Raw genomic sequence first — 24101 nt, 5'->3', positions numbered from 1 at the left:
GCCAGTGATGCCCACATCCCGTGAATGAATGAAAAACAAACTCAACATTGCTTAAACAGATTATCTAGTAATTAACACATTGCTGTTTATGACACACTGCTGTGTTTCCCAAAGTGACCACATTTCAGCAGTACTACCATTCTAACCCAGCCTTTGGTCAACTCTTGATATCTCAGCGTTAAATTTTGTTCGGCAGTGCCCCTGTGAAATACCTTGGGGTATTTTACCACAATCATGGTACTTTATAAATGAGTTGTAACCCAAAGTGGATTGAAAAAAACCCAAAATGGACGTAAAGAGCAGCTTCTTTTCAAATATTCTAGGTTGTAAAGGGTACACTGAGTTGAGTGTGCAAATGGAAGAAACTCTGGAATCCCCATAAAAGACAATAGCAGAGCAAGCTTTATGTAACAGCCATTCTTTTCATTATTCCCTGGTAAGGTGTGGCCAGGGTCGAAGTGAAAACTATGAAAGTTGGAGCCAAAACTTGAGGTTGTTGAATAAAATATTCTGGATGATACCTTTTTCCCAGTTTTCACAAAGGAAAACATGAGCAAGGTTTACTCTTGAAGGAGAGATAGCGAAATAAAGTCAGTGAGTAAATGAGATGGAAGCTGAAGACTGACCACGTGGTCCATCTTCAAAGTTAAACCTTAAGAGACTGTGCTCTGTTCCCAATACAGAAAAGGGCTAGGAAGAGAACTTGCCAAGCGCTGATAGCCCATTACAGGAAATCTCTGAAAACACTGCAGAGAATTAGGAGTGAGGCTAATTTGGTTTCCCTATTGAGTTATACAACAGGCCACTCAAGATCCATTCACTCTAAATTAGTGGAGTTAATTATCAGAAGTAAAGTTAATTTTCTGTTTAACAATAATCCAGTCTGCATGAATGCATAAAGGATAGGTCCTGTCCACCCAATTTGCTTGATCTCTTCAAGGAAGTGACAAGCCACAGCACTGTAAAGAATTGTAAAAGTCTTGTTTATCCAGTTCCCACTAGAATGGTAATTGGGCACATGGTGGAGCCAGTAATCAACCTTTCGATCAGCATTGTCCTTTGTTGAGAAAGGCGCTGCTTGTCACTGCCTACTCTGGTGTTTCATTTCTTCCTGGTGGGGGAAAATAAATAAAGGTTTCTGCACTCATTCTTCACTGTGTCCTACATCTGCACACACACGACATGAATGCTGGGGAAAAATAAGCAGTGCAGCTGGTGAGCGGTAGTGTGGGGGTTTATATAAAAAAAACATTACCATGAGATTAGAATCTCTTCAGTTCAGGTGACTGACTCTGAGCTGGCTGGCCACAGCCAGTAGACTGTGGGGGCAAAAAAAAAGATGAAACAAAAATAAAAGCAAATTCCCGGGGATAATGGCAATCTGAAATAAAAACAAAGTGCTGGAGAAACTCAGCAGGTCTGGCAGGTCTCTGGTGGGGGAAGTAAAATTGACATTTCGAGTACGACTCTTTCAGAACTTCAGATTCTCTCTCTCCACAGATGCTGCTTCACCTGATGAGTTTCTCCAGCACTTTGTTTTTAAGTTTAACCAACCCGTCAAACTGCTTGAAGACTTATAAAAAAGGAAACTTTAAAAAAAAATTTTTGCTCTTCTTTTTTAAGTTTTTGAATTTGATTTGTCTGCGTGACTAATTTTTGTTTTAAATTCACAGCTGAAGTCTCAGGGTAAGGGTATGGGTGATGATGACCACATCATGCTCGATGTCAATGCAATTGATGAGTTGCGTGCCAAGGGCTTTGAGGCCACTGATGACTCACCAAAATACAACTACACGTCAGATGACAATGGAAACTATGGTAAGTTCAGCATTATTGCTATGACTTGGAAAGCATGTTTATACATGGAGGAAGTGGGATTTAACATTCCTTTTGTGGGCTTGGGTGGGAGGTTAAAATCAATTCTATTTCTGCAGGTCACCATGTATTAGGAAACAGCAGCTACTGGAGTATTGGTTTTCCCTTCCATGAGAATCCTGAGCCTAGTTATGTTTCCACTATTTACCTCAATTGAAGCACAGTTTGTGTAATATAGACTAGGCACCAACACTAGGACCTTTCTGATCTGTGCATTATTTGGTTGGATTTATTTAGCCATAATGGTAGTGTCATGCAGATTTAATTTGGCCTTGTATCTTTGAAATCTCCAGTGGTGCAGTCCAACCACTCGGTGTATTTGGCTTTCCTTAATAAAACAAAATGTCTTTGAGGGAGGGGCCGCCCCAGTGGAATTTGGGAATTGAGTGAAAGTGATAAAACAACTGCTGGAAATACGGAACAAAAATTGAAATTACGAGAGAACCTCAGCAGGTCTGGTGGTATTTTGTGGAGTGAAAGCAGATTTAATGTTTCAAGTCCAGTGACCAAGTTCTGAAGAAGGGTTGTTGGATTAGAAATGGAACCTCTACTTTCTCTCCACAAATGCTGCCAGACCTGCTGACGGTCCGGCCTAGACTGGTTGTGAAGTGCTTGCACAAATTAGACGTTCTGTAAGCCACTTCTGAAGAGCACATGTCTGTAGCTCAAATTTGGCCCCTGTTTAGAAGGCCTGGCCACAGAGGGTTGCCTGAAATGGAATGTTGCTGTGAGGTCCCACAGTGATCCACTGTTAGGACAGAGAAACCCAACACCATCGGCATGATGCCAAAAGAGTTCTTAAAGATGAAACTCCATGCTCATATCAACACAGGCATTTCATTCCTTGCCACAAGTTGTAAAGCAAGCAAGTTGAAACGTGTTGTGTTCTGTTTCCAACTTACTTCAGCACTGTTGCCAGCTGGCATTGTGAATTAGTAGGTCCCTCAAAAAGTCACTAAATTGAGTTCCTTAGACAGGACTTGCATTTACATGCAGGATCTCCTTAATTTGACATCTGCTTGACCTCCTCCAAGACACTTTAGGAAAATTATTCCCTCCCTAAGGGCATTGTGGGTCTACCTACAGCACGTGGACTTGCACACGATTCAAGAAGGCAGCTCACCACCACCTCAAGGGCAGCTAGGGAAGGGAATAAATGTTGGCCAGACCGCAACAACCAGGTTCCATAAGTGAATAAAAGAAAATTGACCCCGCCTCTCGATGGGTCAGTCGAAACACCTTTTTATTCACTATACCTCTTGACATCATCATTTTCTAAAGATCGATCCATTTCCTTACTTTGTCCTGGCATGAGATGTGGGCATTACTGGCAAGGCTGCATTTCTTTATCCATCCCTGTAGGCCCTGGCATTGAAAAGCTAGCTTGGTTGTTGGATTGATTCTGGGAATAAGTGGGGTGCAGTTGGACAGGCTGGGTCTGTTTCTGGAGAGAGAGCACTGACTTTATTGAAGTTTATACGATCCTGATTGGCCTTGGCAAGGCCGACATGGGACCCATGTTTTCTCTTACGGGTGAGTCCAGCACTTTGGGTGGGGGGGGGGGTGCTTCTGAGTTGTGCGATTTCGGAATACTGTGCCTCCATCGGCATTAGTGACAGGGTCGTTAAGTATTTTCAAGGCAGGGATTGATTATTGTCAGGTGGGGAATCAGAGGTTATTGGGAATGGCTGAGACTGGGGAATTCGGAACACAAAAACAAAGTCATGATTGGTGGAGCGGACCCGAGGGACCAAATGGTCTACCTTTTGCTCCTATATCTCATGTTTGTGCCACTTATTATTCTCTTGGATATGATGTTCTGTGCAATGCTCTGGTTATGCTGTGACACTGAATTAAGTCAGCAGTGTCTGACACACTGTCAGTTTCACCTGAATACGTGTACCAGATATCAAAGCTTCAGCCGCTTCTAGCTTCTTCATTTTTAATTTGCTCCCCCTCAAAGTGACAGCTTACATCTATAAAAGGAAGTTTGAGCTCTATGTTTGGATCCTTTCCCTTCAAAACCTAGTGTAGAGAAAGCCTTGTTGGTGACTGTCAGAGATAGGGTGGCTAGTGTTCTAACTTAGAGAACAGTGGAGCAGGGTGCCTACATGCAGTCTGGATTGAGTATTTGCAAAGGGGAAACCAACATGGAACATATGATAACCAGCATGGAGTGGTAATCGCTCACATTTTGCTAAAGGAAACTCCTTTTGGTGAGTTTATCTGAATGTCACCACTGATGGCCTTTTACAGGTTACTGAACAGATGCTTCTGACTTTCTATGCAGTGTTTGAATCCATTGAGGCCACAGTGAAAGTGATCCGCAGGGAGAAAACCTTCATGGAGCAAGTACAGACGGGCCAGGATTGCGGCCTGCTGCTGGATCGCACGTGCTTCTATGCCGAGCAAGGTGGTCAGATTTACGATGAAGGCTACCTGATAAAAGCAGACGACAGCAGTGAAGATGTAAGGGATTTTGATTTCCTGTTTCACTTACAGCTAGATAGAATCGTAGAATCCCTACAATGTGGAAACAGGCCATTCAGCCCAACAGGTCCACACCGACCCTCCGAAGAGTAACCCACCCAGACCCATTCCCCTACCCTATTAATCTTCATTTCCCCTATAGAAGGCACCTAGCCTACACGTCCCTGAACACATCGGGCAATTTAGCATGGCCATTTCACCTAACCTGCACATCTTTGGATTGTGGGGGGAAACCGGAGCACCCAGAGGAAACCCACGCAGATAGTGGAACCAAGTTCATCGTGGGCTAATGGAGCCTTCCTGACTAAATTATGGTATTGTACAACTCCTCTGAACAGTAAATACACAGTCCTCCATTACTTGAAATATGTGTAATGCCAAGTTAACACAGATGTTCTCCTGGTTTCTTAAGGGACTCGAACGATTACTGCATTGACCTACGCAGACCAAGCACCATAGTTCAATCCATACAAGTGTAGTCTTTCACAGGAAGCACTAAGCAGAGTTCAAAGGTCAGTTGTCATGCCCAAATCTTTATCCAGCTGATCAGCTAGTTCAGCACAACCTGAGAACTGAATTCATGATTATGTACATTTTTTCTCTCTTCCCCTTTATCCTATGCCCATTGCGTGGTTCATTAGATTGCAGTCACCCTCTGAATATAGCTAATACACACCTGTGAGATTTGAATTCTGAATTTCAGCAGGCTTTTGAACATTGCATTACAGCCTGTTATACTTCCACCTGCCACTCCTTCCTACGGGCACATGTACATGGATTATACAAAGTCCGTAAGAGCATAAACTCCTTCAATACCTACACTAGCTCATTTTTCTTTGGATTCACTAGGCATGCTGGCACTTAAATGTACTTTTCTGAATCTGATTCACTCTAATTCCTTCCACAGAAAACTGAGTTCTCGGTTAAAAACGTACAGGTACGAGGTGGCTATGTCCTCCATATTGGAACGGTTTATGGACAGCTGAAAGTAGGGGATAGAGTTCGTCTGTTCATTGATGAGGTAATGCCCTTTCATTAGATTTAAAATCTCGTAGTTTAATCTTTATTTCTCAATTAGCAGTGAACGTGAAAGCCAAATAGTGACTCGTGTCCCACTTAACTAAGATGTGAATTCCATACCACGTCAATCTATGGCTGGAACTTACTCTAAAATCTTCCAATGACATAACTGCAGAACTGATATGGCACAAAAAGAGGCCGTTGTGTGTCACTAGCTCTCCATGTAGCATCCCACTTAGTGCCATTTCCCTGCATTCTCCCATAAACCTTCACATTCCTCCTTTTCGGAAAACTCTAATCATTACTTGACTGCCATGATTGAACTTACTTTCAACATACTGTCACGCAGCGTGTTCCAGATCCTAACCGCGTGCTGTGTGAAGAGGTTTTTCCTTGTGCCAAACCTTTTGCCAATAGTTTTACGTCTGTGTTCTCCCCTTCACGAAACCTTTTCCCTGTCGCCCCTTTCGAGAGCCCTCATGGTTTTTGAGTACCTGTGTTGAATCTCCTTTCAGCCTTGTCTTTTTTTCAAGCAGAGCAGGCCAAACCTGTTAGAAAATGAAATTCCTCAATGTCGTCTGCACTTTCTTCAGTGCCTTCAGATCTTTCCTAAAGCGTATCGCCTAGAACAGGATGCTCTTGCTGAACTGGTGCTTTACACGGGCTCAACGTGAGAATTCTCCAGCTTTGTCGTTTATTTTTCCATCCAGGCCAAGAGGCGATCTGTCATGAGTAATCACACTAGTACCCACATGCTGAACTTTGCTCTGCGGTCTGTGCTGGGTGAAGCAGACCAGCGAGGTTCTCTGGTGGCACCAGACAGGCTGCGTTTCGATTTCACAGCTAAAGGTGCCATGAGCACTCAGCAGATCAAAACAACTGAAGAGATCACATGCAAAATGATTCAAGAAGCTAAGGTAAAGTACTCAGCATTTACAATCTCACCAGTTCAATTTTAAAAAGTTAAACTTGGTGGTTTTAACTCTTTGTGTCAGAAAACTGAGGAGGCTGAGGGGTGACCTTATAAAATCATGAGGGGCATGGACAGGATAAATAGACAAGGACTTTTCCCTGGGGTTAGGGAGTCCAGATTTAGAGGGCAATGGTTTAGGGTGAGAGGGGAAAGATATAAAAGAGACCTAAGGGGCAACTTTTTCACACAGTGAGTGGTGAGTGTATGGAATGAGCTGCCAGAGGAAGTGGTGAAGGCTGGTACAATTACAACATTTAAAAGGCATCTGGATGGATATATGAATAGGAAGAATTTAGAGGGCTGTGCGGCAAGTGCTGGCAAATAGGACTCGAATAGGTTAGGATATCTGATCGGCTTGGACAAGTTAGACCGAAGGGTCTGTTTCTGTGCCATACATCTCTATGACTCTAATTAGGGGATGTTTAGCACTTCTCATTTGGAGTCGATGGCCTGTTGCTCATTCTGAGCTGGACCATGTTTGTGCTTTTTAAATTCATTTTTTGCAAGCCAGGTGTGGAATACCGGGTATGCAGTTATATCATGGAGCAACTGCGTGTATGAAAAAGCAAGCTGATGAAGAAATTATAACGTGCGTTAACGTGATGAGGCATTATTCATTCTGACACTGAGCTTCTGACTCGTGTCTGAGCAGCATAAACCTACTCATTGTGATTGCTTTTTTTTAAAAAAGGTATCAAGTGATGCAGAGATTAACCCACTGCCTTTTTGGCCCTCGGTCCAGATTTCAAAAGCAGCTTAGGCTGATGAGGTGAATGAAATGATGAGCCACTATCTGCTGTCTGTAAAGGCTTTACACCAAACGTGTCTGAATAGTACAAAACAAAGAACCGCAGCTGCTGAAGATCTGAAACAAAAGCAGGAATTCCTGGAGCAGCTCTGCCAGCATCTGTGGAGAGAAAGAGCAGGAAAATAGACGTTTTGGGCAAAAGCCCTTCATCAGGCTCATTCCTGATGAAGGGCTTTTGCCCGAAATGTGGATTTTCCTGCTTCTCAGATGCTGCCTGACCTGCTGTGCATTTCCAGCACCACTCTAATCTACAGTCCTCACTTGCACCCTCTGTGGAGAGAAAGCAGAGTTAACATCTTGAGTCCCGCTTTCTCTCCACAGATGCTGACAGACCTACTGAGTTTCTCCAGTGATTCATGTGTATGTGTTTGAATAATCTTGTTTCCTCTTCACAAAACTGCCATTAAATAGTCATCTGCAGGCAGAGAAGCCAAGGGTGGGGTTGGTGGAGAAAATAAACAAATGGCATGCTACAGCTGGAGTGGGTGGGCTGTCACTGGAGAAGTGACAGAATAAGGAGAACTTGTGGTAATTACTGTACCTGACCTGGTGAGTCCACCTCCTTGAGCAGAGGGAGTTCTGTTTCCCACCTCTAACATCCCTCACTTCGAGGGGCACAAAGTTGTTTCGTTATCCCACATTGAAATTCCGCGAGAACTGAATTTAAGCCACTAACTCTTCAGCTTGCACTTGAAATTCTGAATAATTGATGTACTTCCTTGTAGCCGATTTATGCCAAGGATGCAGCCCTTGCTGCAGCAAAAGCCATCCAGGGTCTTCGTGCTGTATTTGATGAGACATACCCTGACCCAGTGCGAGTGGTGTCTGTGGGCATCCCAGTGGAGGATATGTTGGCTGACCCATCAGGACCAGCAGGCTCGATCACTTCAGTCGAATTCTGCGGCGGAACGTGAGTGCATTGCCTGAAGTACAGGGCAAAAGAGGATTTCACAGGGCTAAAAGAACTCTGTGGCGGGGTCGATCAAGGTGAAAATGTATCTAACTGAATTGTTTGTTTAAATCTTTCACTTTGCTGTCTGCAGGGAAGCACAGGACAGATACAGCTACAATATTGAAGGAGAGTAGAATTGCTAGGCGGAGGTGGGTACTGCAGATGCTGGAGATTAAAGTCAAGATTAGGATGGCGCTGTAAAAGCACAACAGGTCAGGCAGCATCCTAGGAGCAGGAAAATCGACATTATGGGCAAAAGCTCTTCATCAGGAGAGTAGAATTGCTGTCAATGCACTGTCTGGGCTCGCAAAGAGCAGCTACTAATTCTTTTTGGTGAAGGTGTTAAGCAAAACCTCTTCTACTATGAAAAGTCACAGTTGGGACAGCATGGAAAGAGGCATCCATACACTTCTTAGAAGAGCGATCTGATCTTTCCCATTCCCCTGATCTATCCCTGTACACCTGCAGGTTTACTTCTACCAAGTTCCACCCAATTGCCTTTTGAAATCGTTGATTGCCTGTGCTTCCACTAGTTTTTCTTACCTTCCACCTCCCTATATCTCTTGCCTAAACCTTAAATCAATGTCCTTGCGTGATCAGATCATGGGAACAGTTCTCTTCTCTACCATACCTTAATCTTTCAATGGTCCAAACAGAACGCTCTCAACATCTTCAACCTTGTCACGATATTCTTTCATCCCTTGAGCTACCCTGGTAAATCTGCTCCGTGCACTCTCTAAGGCTGTTGCATCTTTCCCAAAATGTGGTGACCAGAGCTGTTCTGATTAACACTCTGTAATTCCGACTCCCATTTCAGTTTGCATTATTTTAATATGACCAAGGATGTGCTCAGCCGTCTCCTGGCCTTGCAGTGCAAGGAGTTGTTTTGATGGGATTTTGTCTTTGCAAAAGCCTCAATCTGTAGGGCGTGAAGAATTGGCTTTTAAAATTGAAAATGCATTTTCTTCTGATTTTAATACACTGTCTTCTCCCAGCAATTTTGGTGGCATTCGCCAATGATTAAAACTCCTTGATTTTGTTCCTGATTCTGTCTAGCCTGCGTTCCACAGAACATTTTTGTTTGGTGCAAACTTTCGCGTTCCCTTCCAATGTTGCATCACAAGATGGGTGCGGCCTGGAAGTCTGCTGTCCACCAAAGTCAGAACCTTGGTGGATATTTCCTAATAGTGTGAATAGTGGTTCCACTCTTTTGAGAACCTGTTGAAATTGTTGTTGCTTTGTTGAACGATGTTGTTAATGCCACAACCACTTAACTGGGAAGATTGTGCCGATGGTGGTGCTAGACTGGCCTATTTGCCTGCTGACTGACTGCTTCACATCAAAGGCAATTTGCATCTGGTTTCATCAGTAACAGTCTATATTTCTATTTGTTATAACTTTAACAATTGATAGAAAAACAACAAGGGATTGCTAATCAATTACTATGTGACTTAAACAATACTCAAAGAACACCACAGCATAGGAACAGGCCCTTTGGCCCTCCAAGCCTGTGCCACCACATTTTGCCCTTCCATACTAAAACTGTCTTCACTTACAGGATCTGTATCCCTCTATTCCCTTCCTATTGATGCACTCATCCAGGTGCTTCTTGAATGCTACTATTGTGTCTGGCAATGTGTTCCAGGTACTCATCACTCTGTGTGTGTGTGAAAAAAATGGCTTCACACATCTCTTGTAAACTTTCCCCTTCACACCTTAAACCAGTGTCTCCTGGTAATTGACCCCTCCACCCTGGGAAAAAGCCTCATACTTATCACTCTACCCATACCATTCACACTCTTATTAACTTCTGTCTATTAACCTAACAGACGTTCCAGTGAAGAAAACCCCAGTCTAGCCAATCTTTCTTCATCGCTAAAATCCCCCACACCAGGTAACATCCTTGTAAACCTTTTCTGTACCCTCTCCAAAGCATCCACATCCTTCTGGTAGTGTGGTGTCCAGAACTATACGCAATATTCCAAGAGTGGCCTAACTGTGAAACCCTTTTTAAAAACCTTTAAATAGACAGACATTCAGGAATAAAACAACAAAAGACAGACTTTTTGACATATACATACGGGTGGAAAAAAAGCACAACGTTTTGAAGATCAGAACATGAGCTTGCGTTAAATTATCCCTGACAATTCCTTTTGATTTCAGCACTGACAATGCCCTGTATATAATCTGTAAAGCAATGATCATTCTTCACTTTGATGGTTGAATCTGTGGAAGTAGGACCTTTCTTGTTAGAATTCATTCTTTTAAGTGTTTTTTTTAGTCTCTTCATTCATACTGGGAGAAGAGGGGGGTTGGGAAGAGGGAGAGAGAGGTCTTTGTCAGCTCTAGAGATTGCTACTGCCCTGCACCTATAGATTTAACGCGTTTTGCTACTGAACCAATCTGGGAGCTGTTGTCAGGCAGTTTTTCCTCAACTCCAAAGCTCTTGATGCCGATCTCAGTAATATAGCAATCTCACGCTTCAACACCAACATTGCATGGCTAAATTGTGCACCATTTGATTTCCATTTCACAGCATCCTCTTGGTATTTCAGCGAAATAGCAATGTTTAACCTCTATTCTAGTTTATAGTTCAAAAAGGGGAAAACAACCTGTCAAACTTGTGAAACACAGACAGTTAGTACTTGTTTGATTGCTTGATGTTTTGACTGCAGAGCTTAGGGACAAGAGGCTATGTCCCGCTGAGTTCCTTCCCTTGTGCTAATTATCTTGCTTTTATTGCAGGCACTTACAGAACTCTGTCCATGCCGGACCTTTTGTGATTGTATCAGAAGAAGCCATTGCTAAGGGCATCAGGAGAATAGTGGCAGTCACAGGCTCTGAAGCCCAAAAGGTCAGTGGGCGTGCTTGACAAATTTTGACCCTTAGGCAGCTGGAAGCTCTGGGGGATTTGGGTGTCCTTTTGGCAGAATGACTCTTGGTTTACTGTGTTTTGTTTTATCTAAGCTCTTAAAAAAAAATGTTTTCTGCTTCCCTGGTGTTGCCAGTACAAGCTCTACCATTATGGTAATAAGCCTAAAGGGCCATATCTTCTGACAGTGAGCTGACGAGTAAGCGTTCTGCCCACTGTCTAAATGAGCCACGGCTCAGGGTTCCCCTGCATGGGCCCTCCAAATTGCCTGAGGCTCTCACTTGAAGGAGAGAATAGGATCTATAAACAGCACCCTGGGTTACTGAGAAGACAATTCAGCCAAGGTTCCTGATTCTTGTCACTGACCAGTGATCTCTGCTGAAAATGGACTTTCCTGGGTGCCAGGCGAAGGTAGGATTACATTCAGCTATGAGGTAATGCCTGGGATGGCTGGATTATATATTCACACTCATTGTCTAAACTTGTACAGAAGGAATGGCCTTTGGGCAAAGTACTAGTGTGCTGCTGATCCTCATAAAGCTGTAGCTCATGATAGCCAACGATCTGAGGAGGGTGTTCCAACACAGTGTAAACCCTCCTGCTTAATTTAAACCAGCAACACAGAAAAGATTTATCCCATGATAAAAGATAATCTGTAAAACTTTGAGAGGCCAAGAACTATTTAAAGTAAAAATTAATGACTTTATTTCTTAAAGTATAACATAGAATAATTAAATAACAACTATTTATTACAACTCCTTTCTCTAACCTATCTTTTACTTTCCTCTGTACAATACTGGTCCAATGAAACACCCAATTAAGATTTACAAAACAAAACTTCATATCTCAAAACCAGGTAGCTTTTGGTTTTTCTCTGTATTCCTGTCTTCTCTTTGGGGATTCTGCTTCACAGCTTAGAATGATAAAGGTACCTTTTAGAGAGCTATTTTTCAGGCAGTCTTTATATGCTGGTGGCTTAGCAGTTCTCCTCCCAACTGTTCAGTTTTCACTGATCTTATACCCCCAAAGGATTGTGTCATTGGTTTTTAAGATTGTCAATATAGTCAATTCAAACAATTGGAATTTGGTACTTTTTGGGATATAATTTGAATTGATTGGCCAAATTTGAATTTGTTTTTGTCTCAGGCAACCAGCTAATTGAGTTGTTCGACCAAATGTTACATTATTTTTTTTTCAGAACACTTGGTGCTGTCAGGTAGTTCTACTAGCTTTTAGCTTGCTTAAAGGTATAGTACACCAACATGTACATAAAAAGAAGGATAATTATTGACCTTTTAAAAACATTGATGAAGGCACGAGTCTCTCGAAAAAACAACTAGTCTTTACATCCCTTTTGTGTGTCATACATGTTGCACTGTTTGTTGTGCACTTTTAGAATTTCTCATAACTACTGTTTCTCATGCTGTTCTTTGTCTCCAGTGGTATTTAATTTACATGCTCATTCATCTATATAAGTGTTGTCTCCAGTACACACCACTCCTCTCAATCCATGCTGCTTGCATCTTTTGCAGACATTCCAAGTGTGCTCCCGTTTCATTCAGGTTTTTTGCTTGCTAGCTTACGTCCTGGTATTCTTATATGCTCACTGAGTCTTTTGGAGAATTTCCTTTTGTGCATTTATCACATGCCAATGTTCTGTCTCTTCCTCCTCCTTTCTCCCACACATTTTAGTTGTGGCTGTGTTTGCGCATCTCAGGTTGATGCCAGTCAGTGGAGCTGTACTTGGATGTACAACGAATATTGCACGCCTTGAATGTGACTTGAACGCCATTGTCTTTTTTTTTTAGGCACTAAGAAAGGCAGACGCTCTACAGAATTTTCTTGTTCAACTAGAATCAAAGGTCCAAATCCAGACAGCTCCCAGTAAAGAGATCCAGAAAGAGATTGCAGATCTCACAGAGGTAAATGAGAAATACAAAATCGAGAATTCTGCATACTCTATAATTTAATATATTCTAAAGGCTGATAGAGTCACAAATAAATTTTACAAATTATATGTGAACGAGTGAGTGCTACTTCAGGACTAGGCCTCTGGATTGGCCAGCAGCGGTGGAATCCCTGGAGTTATTTAGAATGGTATCATTGAGAGGGAAGTGGTCGTGTCTTTATGGAGTTGGATGAATCTTCCTCCGTTTCTGTGACTGTCTTTGGATTATTGGTCTCACTCATGTTCCTTTTTAATTTTTTTTTCTGGGACTTGGTCGTGAATTGCAGCATTGTTGGGATAATATTACATTAAAGCTGCCAAGCCTCAGTCTGCAGCTTGAAACAAAACCACTAGACCAAGGAATGATGGAATCAACAAAGATTAGACTGGAGTAAAATAACCCAAAGGAGAGGGCCCTGACAGTAATCTAAAGTAAATTGGATCAAGTGGAATGGGGCAAGGATGAAAGGCCTGAGAATGACCTCTGGAAGAAGGATTATTGAAACATCTAATTAGGAAAGCACTGTTTCAGACCAAAAGGTCCTAACACATTTTATAGATGAGATAGGAGAGAGTGTGACAGAAATCCAAAGATTCAAAGTGAGTTTAAGGAGAGACTTGAAAAGGTTTGTGGGGGTAATATAGCAAGCTGGAAAAGTTGTCAGAGTTAAATGCAGGAGTAACACTGAAGGCTGTCGTTTGACAGGATGAATTGGAAGAGCAGGGGGCATAAGAACCTTAGAATCCCTAATGTGTGAAAGCAGGCCATTTGACCCATTGGGTCAGCACTCACCCTCTGAAGAGCATTCCACCCCGGCCCAGTCCCCTTAATCCTGCATTTCCCATGGCTAATCCGTCCAGACTACACGTCCCTGAACAGTACGGGCAATTTAGCATGCCCCATCCACCTAACCTGACTGTGGGAGGAAACTGGAGCATCTGGAAGGAATCCACACAGACAATGGGTGAATGCACAAGCTCCACACAGATGGTCATCCGAGGGTGGAATTGAACCCAGATCCCTGGCGCTGTGGGGCAGCAGTGCTAACCACTGAGCTGGAAGACATTGCAGAGATTTGGGGATGGAAGTGAGGGAACTCCATTTCCCATGACAAAATTAGTTGAGGTTGACAAAGAGTGAGATATAAGATTTAGGACAGGATAAGGAATAGTCTGAGTTAAAAGTTACACAGAGTTGAACTTGGGATGGAGTCAGGAGATCTTTAGAAAAGTGAAATTGAAGGCAGCATGGGAGGGGTGTGGGTTATAGAGTGGTTGATGGAGTGTTGCTGATGGGTAATGTTTTGATGTAGACTTTAGCAGTAGGTTGACGGTAGGGAATTGAAGTACAGTTCAGTATTCAGGATGACGCTGAGGTTACAACACTGTCAGGCTGATTTTGGTTGGGTATCCAGGGAATGGAGTAAGGGAACTGGAGGCTAAAGAATGGTGTTTCCAACTGGGAACGTGGATTGTGACAGCTTTGGTTTCAAGACACTCAACTATGATCACTTTTGGCCCATTTGTTATCTGATATTGGACACCCCCATCAGAGAACGCTTACCTTTTTACCTCTGACTGACATGGAGGAAAAGCTTGAACTGGACAGACCAATCCCTTAAAAGTTAATGAGACATAAATCAAATTTCACTTTAGGTTTGTGAGTAGCTCAGTGGGTAAGTACAGGAGAGCACTGAGCCATGTAAACAGAAGGTGGGTCAGGTGGCTAATGAAGGCCTCTGCTCCCCTTAGCTCAATGAGAGGGAATAGCAACGCTTGAGAAACTCTGTGTGTGTTTGAGAATGAGGCAGGATTCCCCTGTCACACCAATATCAATGAAGAGTCTGCTGCAGTAATCTGAAGAATTTCAGTGGGTGTAATGGAGGGGTGGTTTCTAGTGTCTGGTACTGTCATCCATTAGCTCAAATGTACTCCAGAGAATTGCTGAAAGTTTTCTTAAAGTGCATAATGGAATAGCCCTGCCAACAACAACCTTTAACTTAAAAAAAACTGTTCTGAGGCACTTAACAAAAGTGTACCAGATTTTAAAGAAACATTTCTGAAACCAAGCTAAGCAAAGGTAAACTGGGTCAGAAGGTTAAATGCTTATTGAAGGAGGTATGTTTTAAGGAGCATCTATAAAGAGAGAGAGTGTGTGTGTGTGTGTGTGTGTGTGTGTGTGTGTGTGTGTGTGATGGAGGTATTTACAGAGAGTATGAGGGCCATGGAAGCTGAAAATAGCTCACTAAGTTGGAGAATTTAAAAGGAGGGTGACGCAACAGCACAGAACTTGGAGGAGTGCTGCGATCTGAAAGGCACGGAGAGCTGGAGGAGATGGAGAGGAGAAAGAGCGTGGAGATAACGCAGTAGAATGACTTGAGGGTCCTTTACAATAGCATGTAATCTCACGAGGATTTTCCTTGTGTCTGTTTAATTTCAGATGATTAGTGCTGCAGTCATTCCACAGTGGCACAAGGATGAGCTGAGGGACAAGCTGAAGTCACTAAAGAAGTTTATGGATGATCTGGATAGAGCTAGTAAAGCTGACTTGCTGAAGAAGGTGAGTGATCAAATCCAGGATGGTGTATGAGCTAATCCCTCTCTGAATAATATTTACTGAATCACTCCCAAACCTTCATAGAGAAACGACACTGAATGTTCATTTTATGGAAGCTCTAATGTTTCTCTTCATAAGTTTTTACTGAATGGTCTATCATGGAAAGCCATGAGATGAAGGATAGTACTGGAGGCAGTCTTTAGTGGTTTTGCAGTTATGTGAAGCATATTAACATTTATCTTTTATCTGGGCCGTATCAGTTTGTGAGTGTCTGTTTAAGTGAAATCCCAATTAATGTCCACCACCTGCTTATTATTAAACATGATTAATATACAATTCATACAATGTCATGGTGCAGAAGAAGGCAACTGACTGATGTATTTGCACCAGTTTTTAGTGTCATCCTTCTGTAATTCTGTATATTCAAATACCAATCTAATACCTTCTCAAATGCCACCATTAAATCTGCCTCTTCTGTACTTCTGCTCTCAGTTTATTGCTTCAAAGTGTTATATAATGCAGTCTCTGAAATTGTCCCCTGAAATTGTCTTGTGAATCAAGGAGAGCAAGGGTCCTCATCCCTATTCCTGGGGAAATCCCCAACAAGCCTTCCTTCAACCGGAAAGATCTCCATTTACTATTGCTTTCTGTTTCCTATCACTCAGGCAATACTTTAATCTACATTGCTGCTGTCCCCGAAATTCCATGAGTTGTAACTATGCCCAAAGGTCTGTTATATGACATTTTATCAAGTCCTTTTTGAAAGTTTACGTACACCACGTCACAGCGTTACCCTCTTCAAACCTCTGTTACCTCTTCAAACAGCTGTCGCAAGCTGCTTAAACGTGATTTTCCTTTAAGAAATCCATGCTGGCTCTCCCTAGCTAACCCACGTTTGTCCATGTGGCTATTAATTCAGTCTCGACCTTTTACTTCTGAAGTTTTGTCCCTACCTGTTAAACTAACAGGTTTGTAATTTCTGAACACTTCCTTGCATTGCTTTTCTGCAACGACATGCTGTTTGCAAGTCTCAGTCCTTTGGCACCAACACCAAGTCCTGAAATCCCATGAAAGACTGTTGCCAGTGCCTTTGTAATTTTCACTCTCTCCCGCTTCTATATCGTTGAATGCATCATAACTGGTCCAGCTGCCTTGCCAATTCTTTTAAGTACCAGCAGCTCATCGAGTACCACCTTATTATCAATTTTGAACACTCCTAGTGACTGAGTTTCTTCCTCTATCACCATTACCTGGGTAGCATTGGCTGCTTTGGAAAAGAGACGTGTATAATATTCATTTAATACCTCAGCCATGCCCTCACCTCCATGTGAAAATTCCCTTTTCAGTCTTTGATTGACTATGCTCCTTGTCTGATCATCCTTTGTGCCTGTGGAAGACTTTGGAATTCTGTGTGATTTTAGCTGCCGGTCCCTTTTCATTCTCCCTCTTCTCTTATTGGCTTTTTAACCCTGAACTTTGCTCAGGACCACTCACTCAATGCGTGCACTGTACCCCAGTGTTAGACACTGTCCCTACCAGTACTGTACCTCAGTGTTATACAGTGACAGACATATCCACACCATTACTGTAGCCCAGTGTTATACAGCAACAGACCTGTCCCCACCAGTACTGTAGCCCAGTGTGATAATAGGGATGCTGTTATATTACATGTCTATCTTGGCTCCATCTGGAGTTTCATAGATCTTGGAGAACTGCAGCAGGACCAATAATTGATTTCAAACCAAGGATGAGCATTTTAAAATGAAGGTGCTCCACTGGAAACCAATATACCACACAGGGACGATGGGTGGGTAGGAAGTGGTGAGAGTTAGGAAACAGGCAGAAGAGTTTTATGAACTAGAGTTCATTTGTGTATCTGTGGTATTCAGGCAGAGCAAGGTCAGAAAGAAGTGGAAGTAGGTGATGTAAGTGATGACACAAGGCTGGCAGAAGTAATAAAGACCAACTTATAAATTCCTTTTCGTTCAGCTCCCTTTCATTCTCCAAAGAACCTAGTTTTTAATATCTGTGTCTTTGTACTTGAATCTGTCGCTGTATTTGCCAGGATCACCTTCATATAATGAAGTACAATAGTCTGATCATTCATACAATTGGATTACGAGCAGGAGTAGGCTATTCAGCCCTTCAGGTTTTCTCTGCCACTCAACAGAATCATGGCTGATCTATGGCTGATCTAATTGAACCTCAAATCTTCATAGATGTAGGTTTGCTTGCTAAGCTGGACGGTTCATTTTCAGATGTTTTGTCACCACACGATGTAACATCTTCACTGATGTTACCTGATATGGTGACGAAGCGTCTGAAAATGAACCTTCCAGCTCAGCGAGCAAACCTACATCCAGAACCTAAACCTGAGCTACAAATCTTCTCAAAACTCACTCAAATCTTCATTCCCAATAACCTTGCATCCCTGTGCTTGACAAATCAGGGTCACAGGAGAAAGTGAGGACTGTGGATGCTGGAGATCAGAGCTGAAAATGTGTTGCTGGAAAAGCACAGCAGGTCAGGCAGCATCCAAGGAACAGGAGAATCGACGTTTCGGGCATGAGCCCTTCTTCAGGAATCCTGAATTCCTGAAGAAGGGCTCATGCCCGAAACGTCGATTCTCCTGTTCCTTGGATGCTGCCTGACCTGCTGTGCTTTTCCAGCAACACATTTTTCAAATCAGGGTCACAGAATTGTTATGATGCAGAACTATCAGGTATGTACCAGCACTCTGAGCATTTTAACTCAACCCTGTAATCTTCCACATTCTTCTGTTCAATGTCCTCTTGAAAGCTTCACTTGAACATGCCCCCACCACACTTTGAGGCAATGTATTCCAGACCTTAACTACTCATCGAGTGAAAATGTTTTTTCTCAGTTATTTTTGCAAAACCTTGCAAATCTATGCCCTTTCTTTCTTGATCCTATTATGAACAGGTACAGTTTCTGACCATCTGATCTATCTCGGCCCTTCGTGAGTTTTAACATGACACTGTTTGATTCTTAATCAGGTGAAAGTGAGTATTGCAGATGCTGGAGATCAGAGTCCGAGACGTTGATTTTCCTGCATTTCGGATGCTGCCTGATCTGCTGGAGCTTTTCCAGCGCCACTCTAATCTTGACCATTTGGTTTTTGTTGTGTTCCGGAGTGGGAACGATTTCTCTCCAACCGCTGAGTCCCGACACCTCGTGATTTTGAAAACATTGATCAGATCTCTTCTTGGCCTTCTACTCTCCGATAGAAACAGCTCCAACCTCCCCAGTCTTTCCTCGTGACTGAAGTTGAACAGCTGGAACCAGTCTCTGCATGCTCCCTACTGTACTCACAATATTCGCACAATGTGGCACCCAACACTATACACAATATTCCAGCTGAGGTCTAACCTAACCAATCCTGCCTTCAACATATTCAAGGGTTCTGCTTCCACCACCTTTTCAGGAAGAAAGTATCATCGACTCTCAACTCAGATTTGTTTCTTAGTTTTAAATGGTGATCTCTGAATTTTAAACAGTGATCCTTACTCCCAAGATTTTCCCACAAGAGGGATGCACCTCTCCACATCCACCCTGTCCAGCCCCCACAGGATGTTCTGTGTTTCAGTCAGGTTACTTCTTGCTGTTCTAAGCTCCATTGGATACAAGCTTAGCCTGTCCAACATTTTTTCATGAGACAACCCACTCATTCCAAGCATTCGTCTGGTAAACATTCTTGGAATGGTTCCCATTGCATTAATATTCTTCCTTGAATAAAATGAGTACTCTTGGACACATCTAGGGTGCCCTGTATCACTGAAGCATAACCTCCCTACTTCTGTGTTTAATTCCTCTTGAGGTAAATGCAGGGCAGCCCCTGTATCCACGAGTCTAGTTACCACAGTTTCACTTAACCATGCGCCCTGAACATATAAAAGGGAATGTTCCAGTACCAGGGACCAGGAGGCTGCAGAGATGGTACATTTCCCATTGAAAGAATGGGTTCGCTCCTATCCATGGTTTCAGCGTTCTGCGGTAGGTCCTGGAATGTATCCCCTGTGGGTATGGGGGGAACTACTATTCCATTAGCTTACCACGTTATTTACATATCTTAACCTGTTGCAATTCATGCACAAGGACACAACGATTCCTTTGCATCTCAGCTATCTCTCATCATTTGGACAGTGTGTTTTCAGGTGTTGTTATTTGTATTTGTTCATTACTTTGACAGGTACGGGAGAAGACTAAGCAGTTCATAGATACTAATCCAAACCAACCTCTGGTTGTCATGGAAATGGAAGCAGGAGCACCAGCCAAGGTGAGGAAAGCATTCTGAACAGTATTCGCAGTGGTGTTTAATTGCTGCTTGATTTGAGAGTGGATAGTAGCTTGTCTGACCTCTTGTGTTGTGCTGTTCCCAACAGGCGCTGAATGAAGCCCTCAAGCTGTTTAAGGCGCACTCCCCTCAGACAGCAGCAATGCTGTTTGCAGTGGACAGTGATGCAGGAACAATCACGTGCTTGTGTCAAGTGCCCCAGGTAAAGATAGTTATTTGAAAGCGACAAATTCACACACACAAGGCCAGCATCCCTTGTCTAGAGGGACTGATTGGATCTGACTTGCTCATTGTGCAAGTTTTCTTCAAAATGTTGGATGAGACATTTTCAATTGTTAATTAAAGTTATGATACACAATTTATGCGCTGTTCAGAGTTTCAGGACTGAAATTTAATCAAGGGGGTTCAAATCGGTTGTACATTGTAATGACAGACTGGCGTCTAATCAAGGAGTGCAAAATGTTCATACTGACAAGTGATTTGATAATGTGAATTATGAGAACAAATTGTGGTCAGTTTTTGTTATACATCTTGTGATCTGATTGAGCTCATCCCAAAGAATGCAGCTGTCCAGCTACCTGAGGTAGTAATTGAAAGAGCTGAAAGTCAAAGCAATATATTGATATTTCCCTCCTCTCCCTAACAGTAGTGCAATTGTCAATATTGATCCGAGTTGGGATAAAGGAAAATACAGCATCAAAAAATTGCGTCTATATAAAACATTCAAAGCTGCTACACAGGAGTATTATCAAAGATTTACACTGAGCTGTATACAGAGATATTAGGATTGGTAACGTGGGCTTACTCAGAAATACCATAAGACACAGGGGCTAAAGTAGGCCATTTGGCCAATCGAGTCTCTTCAACCATTGAATTCCACTTCCCTTTATTCCCTATAAACCTTAATTCTCATACTGAATAAAGGTCTGTCTATTTTAGCCTTGAATGTACTTAGTGACCCAAATTCAAAAGTTGTCTGTGGGAAAATAAGTCCTCATGAGGATTGACTACCTGTTGAAAGGGAAAACCAAATCCCCCTCATTCTCTGTCTTAAATGGATCACCCCTTTTTCTGAGATTGTCCCCTTTTGGTCCGAGACACTCCCAGGAGGGGAAAACAACCTATCTGCATTTATCTTGTCAAGTCCTCTTAGAATCTTATGTTTTAATAAGGTCAACTCTTATTTTTTCAAAACTCCAATGAGTACAAGACCAAACTACTCAACCTCTCCCCATGAGACAGTCCCTCCACACCTGAAAGCAGTCAAGTAAATCTTCTCTGGACTGCCTCTAATGCCAATATATCTTTCCTTACATAAGAGGATTGAAACTGTTCACAGTATTCCTTTTATACTCCCCTTTGAACTACAGGCCAGCTGTCCATTTGCCTTCTTTATTTCCTTTTGGACTTGGATACTACCTTTTGTGGCCCACGCTCGAAATCTCTTTGCACGAAACCTTTTTCCATTTAAATGATATTCAGCTTCTGCCAGTGTGTGTAACCTTGCATTTTCCCTCACTATATTCCATCTTCCAATTTGTTTGCCCACTAACTTAATCTGTCTACGTCACTCTGAAGACTCTTGTCATCCTCAATATTTTCCCCCTCATCTATTTTTGCATCATGTGCAAACCTGGGCATTCACTTCTGTCATCCAAGTTATTTCTGCATATTATAAATAGTTATGGTAAGATATAGCATTTAAACTTCTGGCACGCCACTAGAGTCACAGAGGTACAGCAAAGAAACAGACCCTTCAGTCCAACTCGTCCATGCCGACCAGATATCCCAACCCAATCTTGTCCCACCTGCCAGCACTTCGCCCATATCCATTCAAACCCTTCCTATTCATATACCCATCCAAATGCCTGTTAAAAGTTGTAATTGTACCAGCCTCCACCACTTCCTCTGGCAGCTCATTCCATACACGTACCACCCTCTGAGAGAAAACCTTGCCCCTTAGGTCTCTTATATATCTTTCCCCTTTCACCCTAAACCTATGCCCTCTAGTTCTAGACTCCCCCACCCTAGGGAAAAGACTTTGTCTATTTATCCTATGCACGCCCCTCATGATTTTATAATCCTCTATAAGAACACCCCTCAGCCTCCGACGCTCCGGGGAAAACAGCCCCAGCCTATTCAATCTCTCCCTACAGCTGAAATCCTCCAACCCTGGCAACATGTTTATAAATCTTTTCTGAACCCTTTCAAGTTTCACAACATCTTTCCAATAGGAAGGAGACCAGAATTGCACACAATATTCCAAAGTGGCCTAACCAATGCCCTGTTTACAGGTTGACATCCCAACATTGCCTCCTGAGCTACAACTCTTTGTCGTCTTTTGGTTAGCCAGTCATGTATCAGTGCTGCACCACATAAGTCAACATATGTGCCGTTTGAAAATCCAAAAACATTACGTCTACTTGTTCACCTTTATCTACTCATTACCCTTTGACAGAATTCTAATAAATTTGTCAGCTGTGGTTTCCTCTTAAAGATGCTGTGCTGACTTAATTATAAATTCCAGTATTTTCCTGGTGACAGACGTAAAGTTAACTAGCTTCAAGTTTAATTTCTTTCTCGTCTCCCTTTTTAAACAGAAGCTTCAACTTTCCAATCGTCTGGGACTTTTCCAGAATCGAAGGATTCTTCGAAGACTACCGCCAGGGCATCCACTATCTCTGTAGCTACTTCCCTAAAATCAAGGGATTTATTGGCCTTCCATCACATTATTTTCCCCAGTATTTTGCCTCTCATGATGGCAACTTGTTTTTATTCTCCCCCCAACCCTATGAATGTTCATTATTTAATGGGGTCAGTTTTAACAAGTAATGTGCAGAGAGGTATAGGGCAGCCATTGCAGTGTTACAGCAGCTGAAGGAATGACTGCCAATGGTGGAGCGACAAATGGTAGGGATTGGAGGAATGAGGTGAACTTGCTTAAGTCTAAATGTCGAGAGCAATGACATTTTGTTAATCTCCACCTGAAGATGCAAACTGTCGGCAGTAATGATTCCGTGTCCTTTGACACTTCATCCTTAGAATTATTCCTCATCTGTTAGTGCGTTTTGTTGGACTGTTGCACCGAAGGGGGGGGGGGGGGGTATCACATTCAAAACCAGTCCTGTCGTCACCTGGCCTGAACCCTTTCACCATACATGACCCAGCAACCACTGATCTGCAGTCAAGGGCGGTGTCTCTGGCTGAGTTTTACCTTCATTGATCATAAGGAGCTGATTTGAGTTGTATCCCACCCACGTGTTTCCTGAGACCGTAGGAATAAAAAACTTTGGAGCCTTCAGCGCTTTCTCTGGCTGTTCAGTAGCTGTTATGACACTGTAGTCTATCAGATACTAAACCTGTGGTCCGTACGTTGTGAAAAGCCCATCTTATAAGCAGCAGATTGCTGAGTTTTCACTGACTCTCCTTTTTTATGTCTAACCTTTTCAGGAGGTGGTGAGCAGGGGCCTGAAAGCCAGTGACTGGGTCAACCACATCTTGGACCAGCTGGACGGAAGGGGAGGAGGAAAGGACATGTCAGCTCAGGCCACGGGGAAGAATATCAACAGCCTGGACAAGGCACTGAAGCTGGCAACTGAGTTTGCAGAGCTTAAAATAGGAGACCTCAAAAACTAATCACCAACGTCACAGTTAGATGTGACTTGAAAGTCCGTCCATGGGGCTAGGACCCACCTACTCCATGGGTCTGGGGCCACCACTGCCGAGGGGGTCATGTTCCCCACTGACAGAAATGCTGTCTTGTAAATGCTAAGACCTTGAACTTCTGTCCCGCTAAGTCAGTAGAACATCTTAGTAATCAATGGTCTCTTAAAATCTTTAACTGTTGGAGAAAGGGACCGGCCATGAGAAAATCTGTGTTTGCCTATTTAAAATGGCTGTAATTCATTAAAAATATTTGCACCCATAAGCTTAAAATAATACTGGTCTCAGATTTGGAGTGTGCTATTTATTCTCAGATTCAGATCACCTGTTTCTTGTTCATTGTCTCATGTGATTATGCAGTCATTACTTAGTCATTTGTGACCATTGTTCAAGAGACTATAAACAATGAAACCTCTTCATTATATGAACTGGATATTGCGATCGTGCTAAAGACTCCACATCGACTTCTGTAAACCTCTACACTGTAGATTGATTCAGACTTTGGTGAAACACAACTAATTAGGAATTGATTTACTCAACATTGTGTGTGAACTAACATTTATTCTGGATATAGGTTTCCTCACTGAGCTGGAAGGTTTGTTTTCAGATGTTTTCTCACCTTACTAAT

General features: G+C 42.7%; 1 protein-coding gene across 3 annotated transcripts in view; it reads left to right on the top strand.

Moving 5' to 3' along the window:
• The window catches only part of aars1 (alanyl-tRNA synthetase 1), a 50432-nt gene extending 26672 nt beyond the window's left edge, over window positions 1-23760 (top strand). For all 3 annotated transcript variants that reach the window (XM_072547609.1, XM_072547607.1, XM_072547610.1), the window contains exons 11-21: window positions 1674-1818; window positions 4166-4344; window positions 5273-5386; window positions 6096-6302; window positions 7892-8076; window positions 10864-10972; window positions 12799-12912; window positions 15379-15498; window positions 19706-19792; window positions 19899-20012; window positions 23261-23760. In XM_072547609.1, the coding sequence (XP_072403710.1) occupies window positions 1674-1818; window positions 4166-4344; window positions 5273-5386; window positions 6096-6302; window positions 7892-8076; window positions 10864-10972; window positions 12799-12912; window positions 15379-15498; window positions 19706-19792; window positions 19899-20012; window positions 23261-23446 (1560 nt within the window). In that variant the 3' untranslated portion in view covers window positions 23447-23760. The remainder of the gene's footprint in view (window positions 1-1673; window positions 1819-4165; window positions 4345-5272; window positions 5387-6095; window positions 6303-7891; window positions 8077-10863; window positions 10973-12798; window positions 12913-15378; window positions 15499-19705; window positions 19793-19898; window positions 20013-23260) is intronic.
• The last annotated feature ends 341 nt before the right edge of the window (window positions 23761-24101 follow it).

This window comes from Chiloscyllium punctatum, chromosome 26, assembly GCF_047496795.1.
Source record: "Chiloscyllium punctatum isolate Juve2018m chromosome 26, sChiPun1.3, whole genome shotgun sequence".
NCBI lineage: Eukaryota > Metazoa > Chordata > Chondrichthyes > Orectolobiformes > Hemiscylliidae > Chiloscyllium > Chiloscyllium punctatum.
Note: the sequence above shows the minus strand (reverse complement) of the source record. Positions and strands in the feature narration are given on the sequence as shown.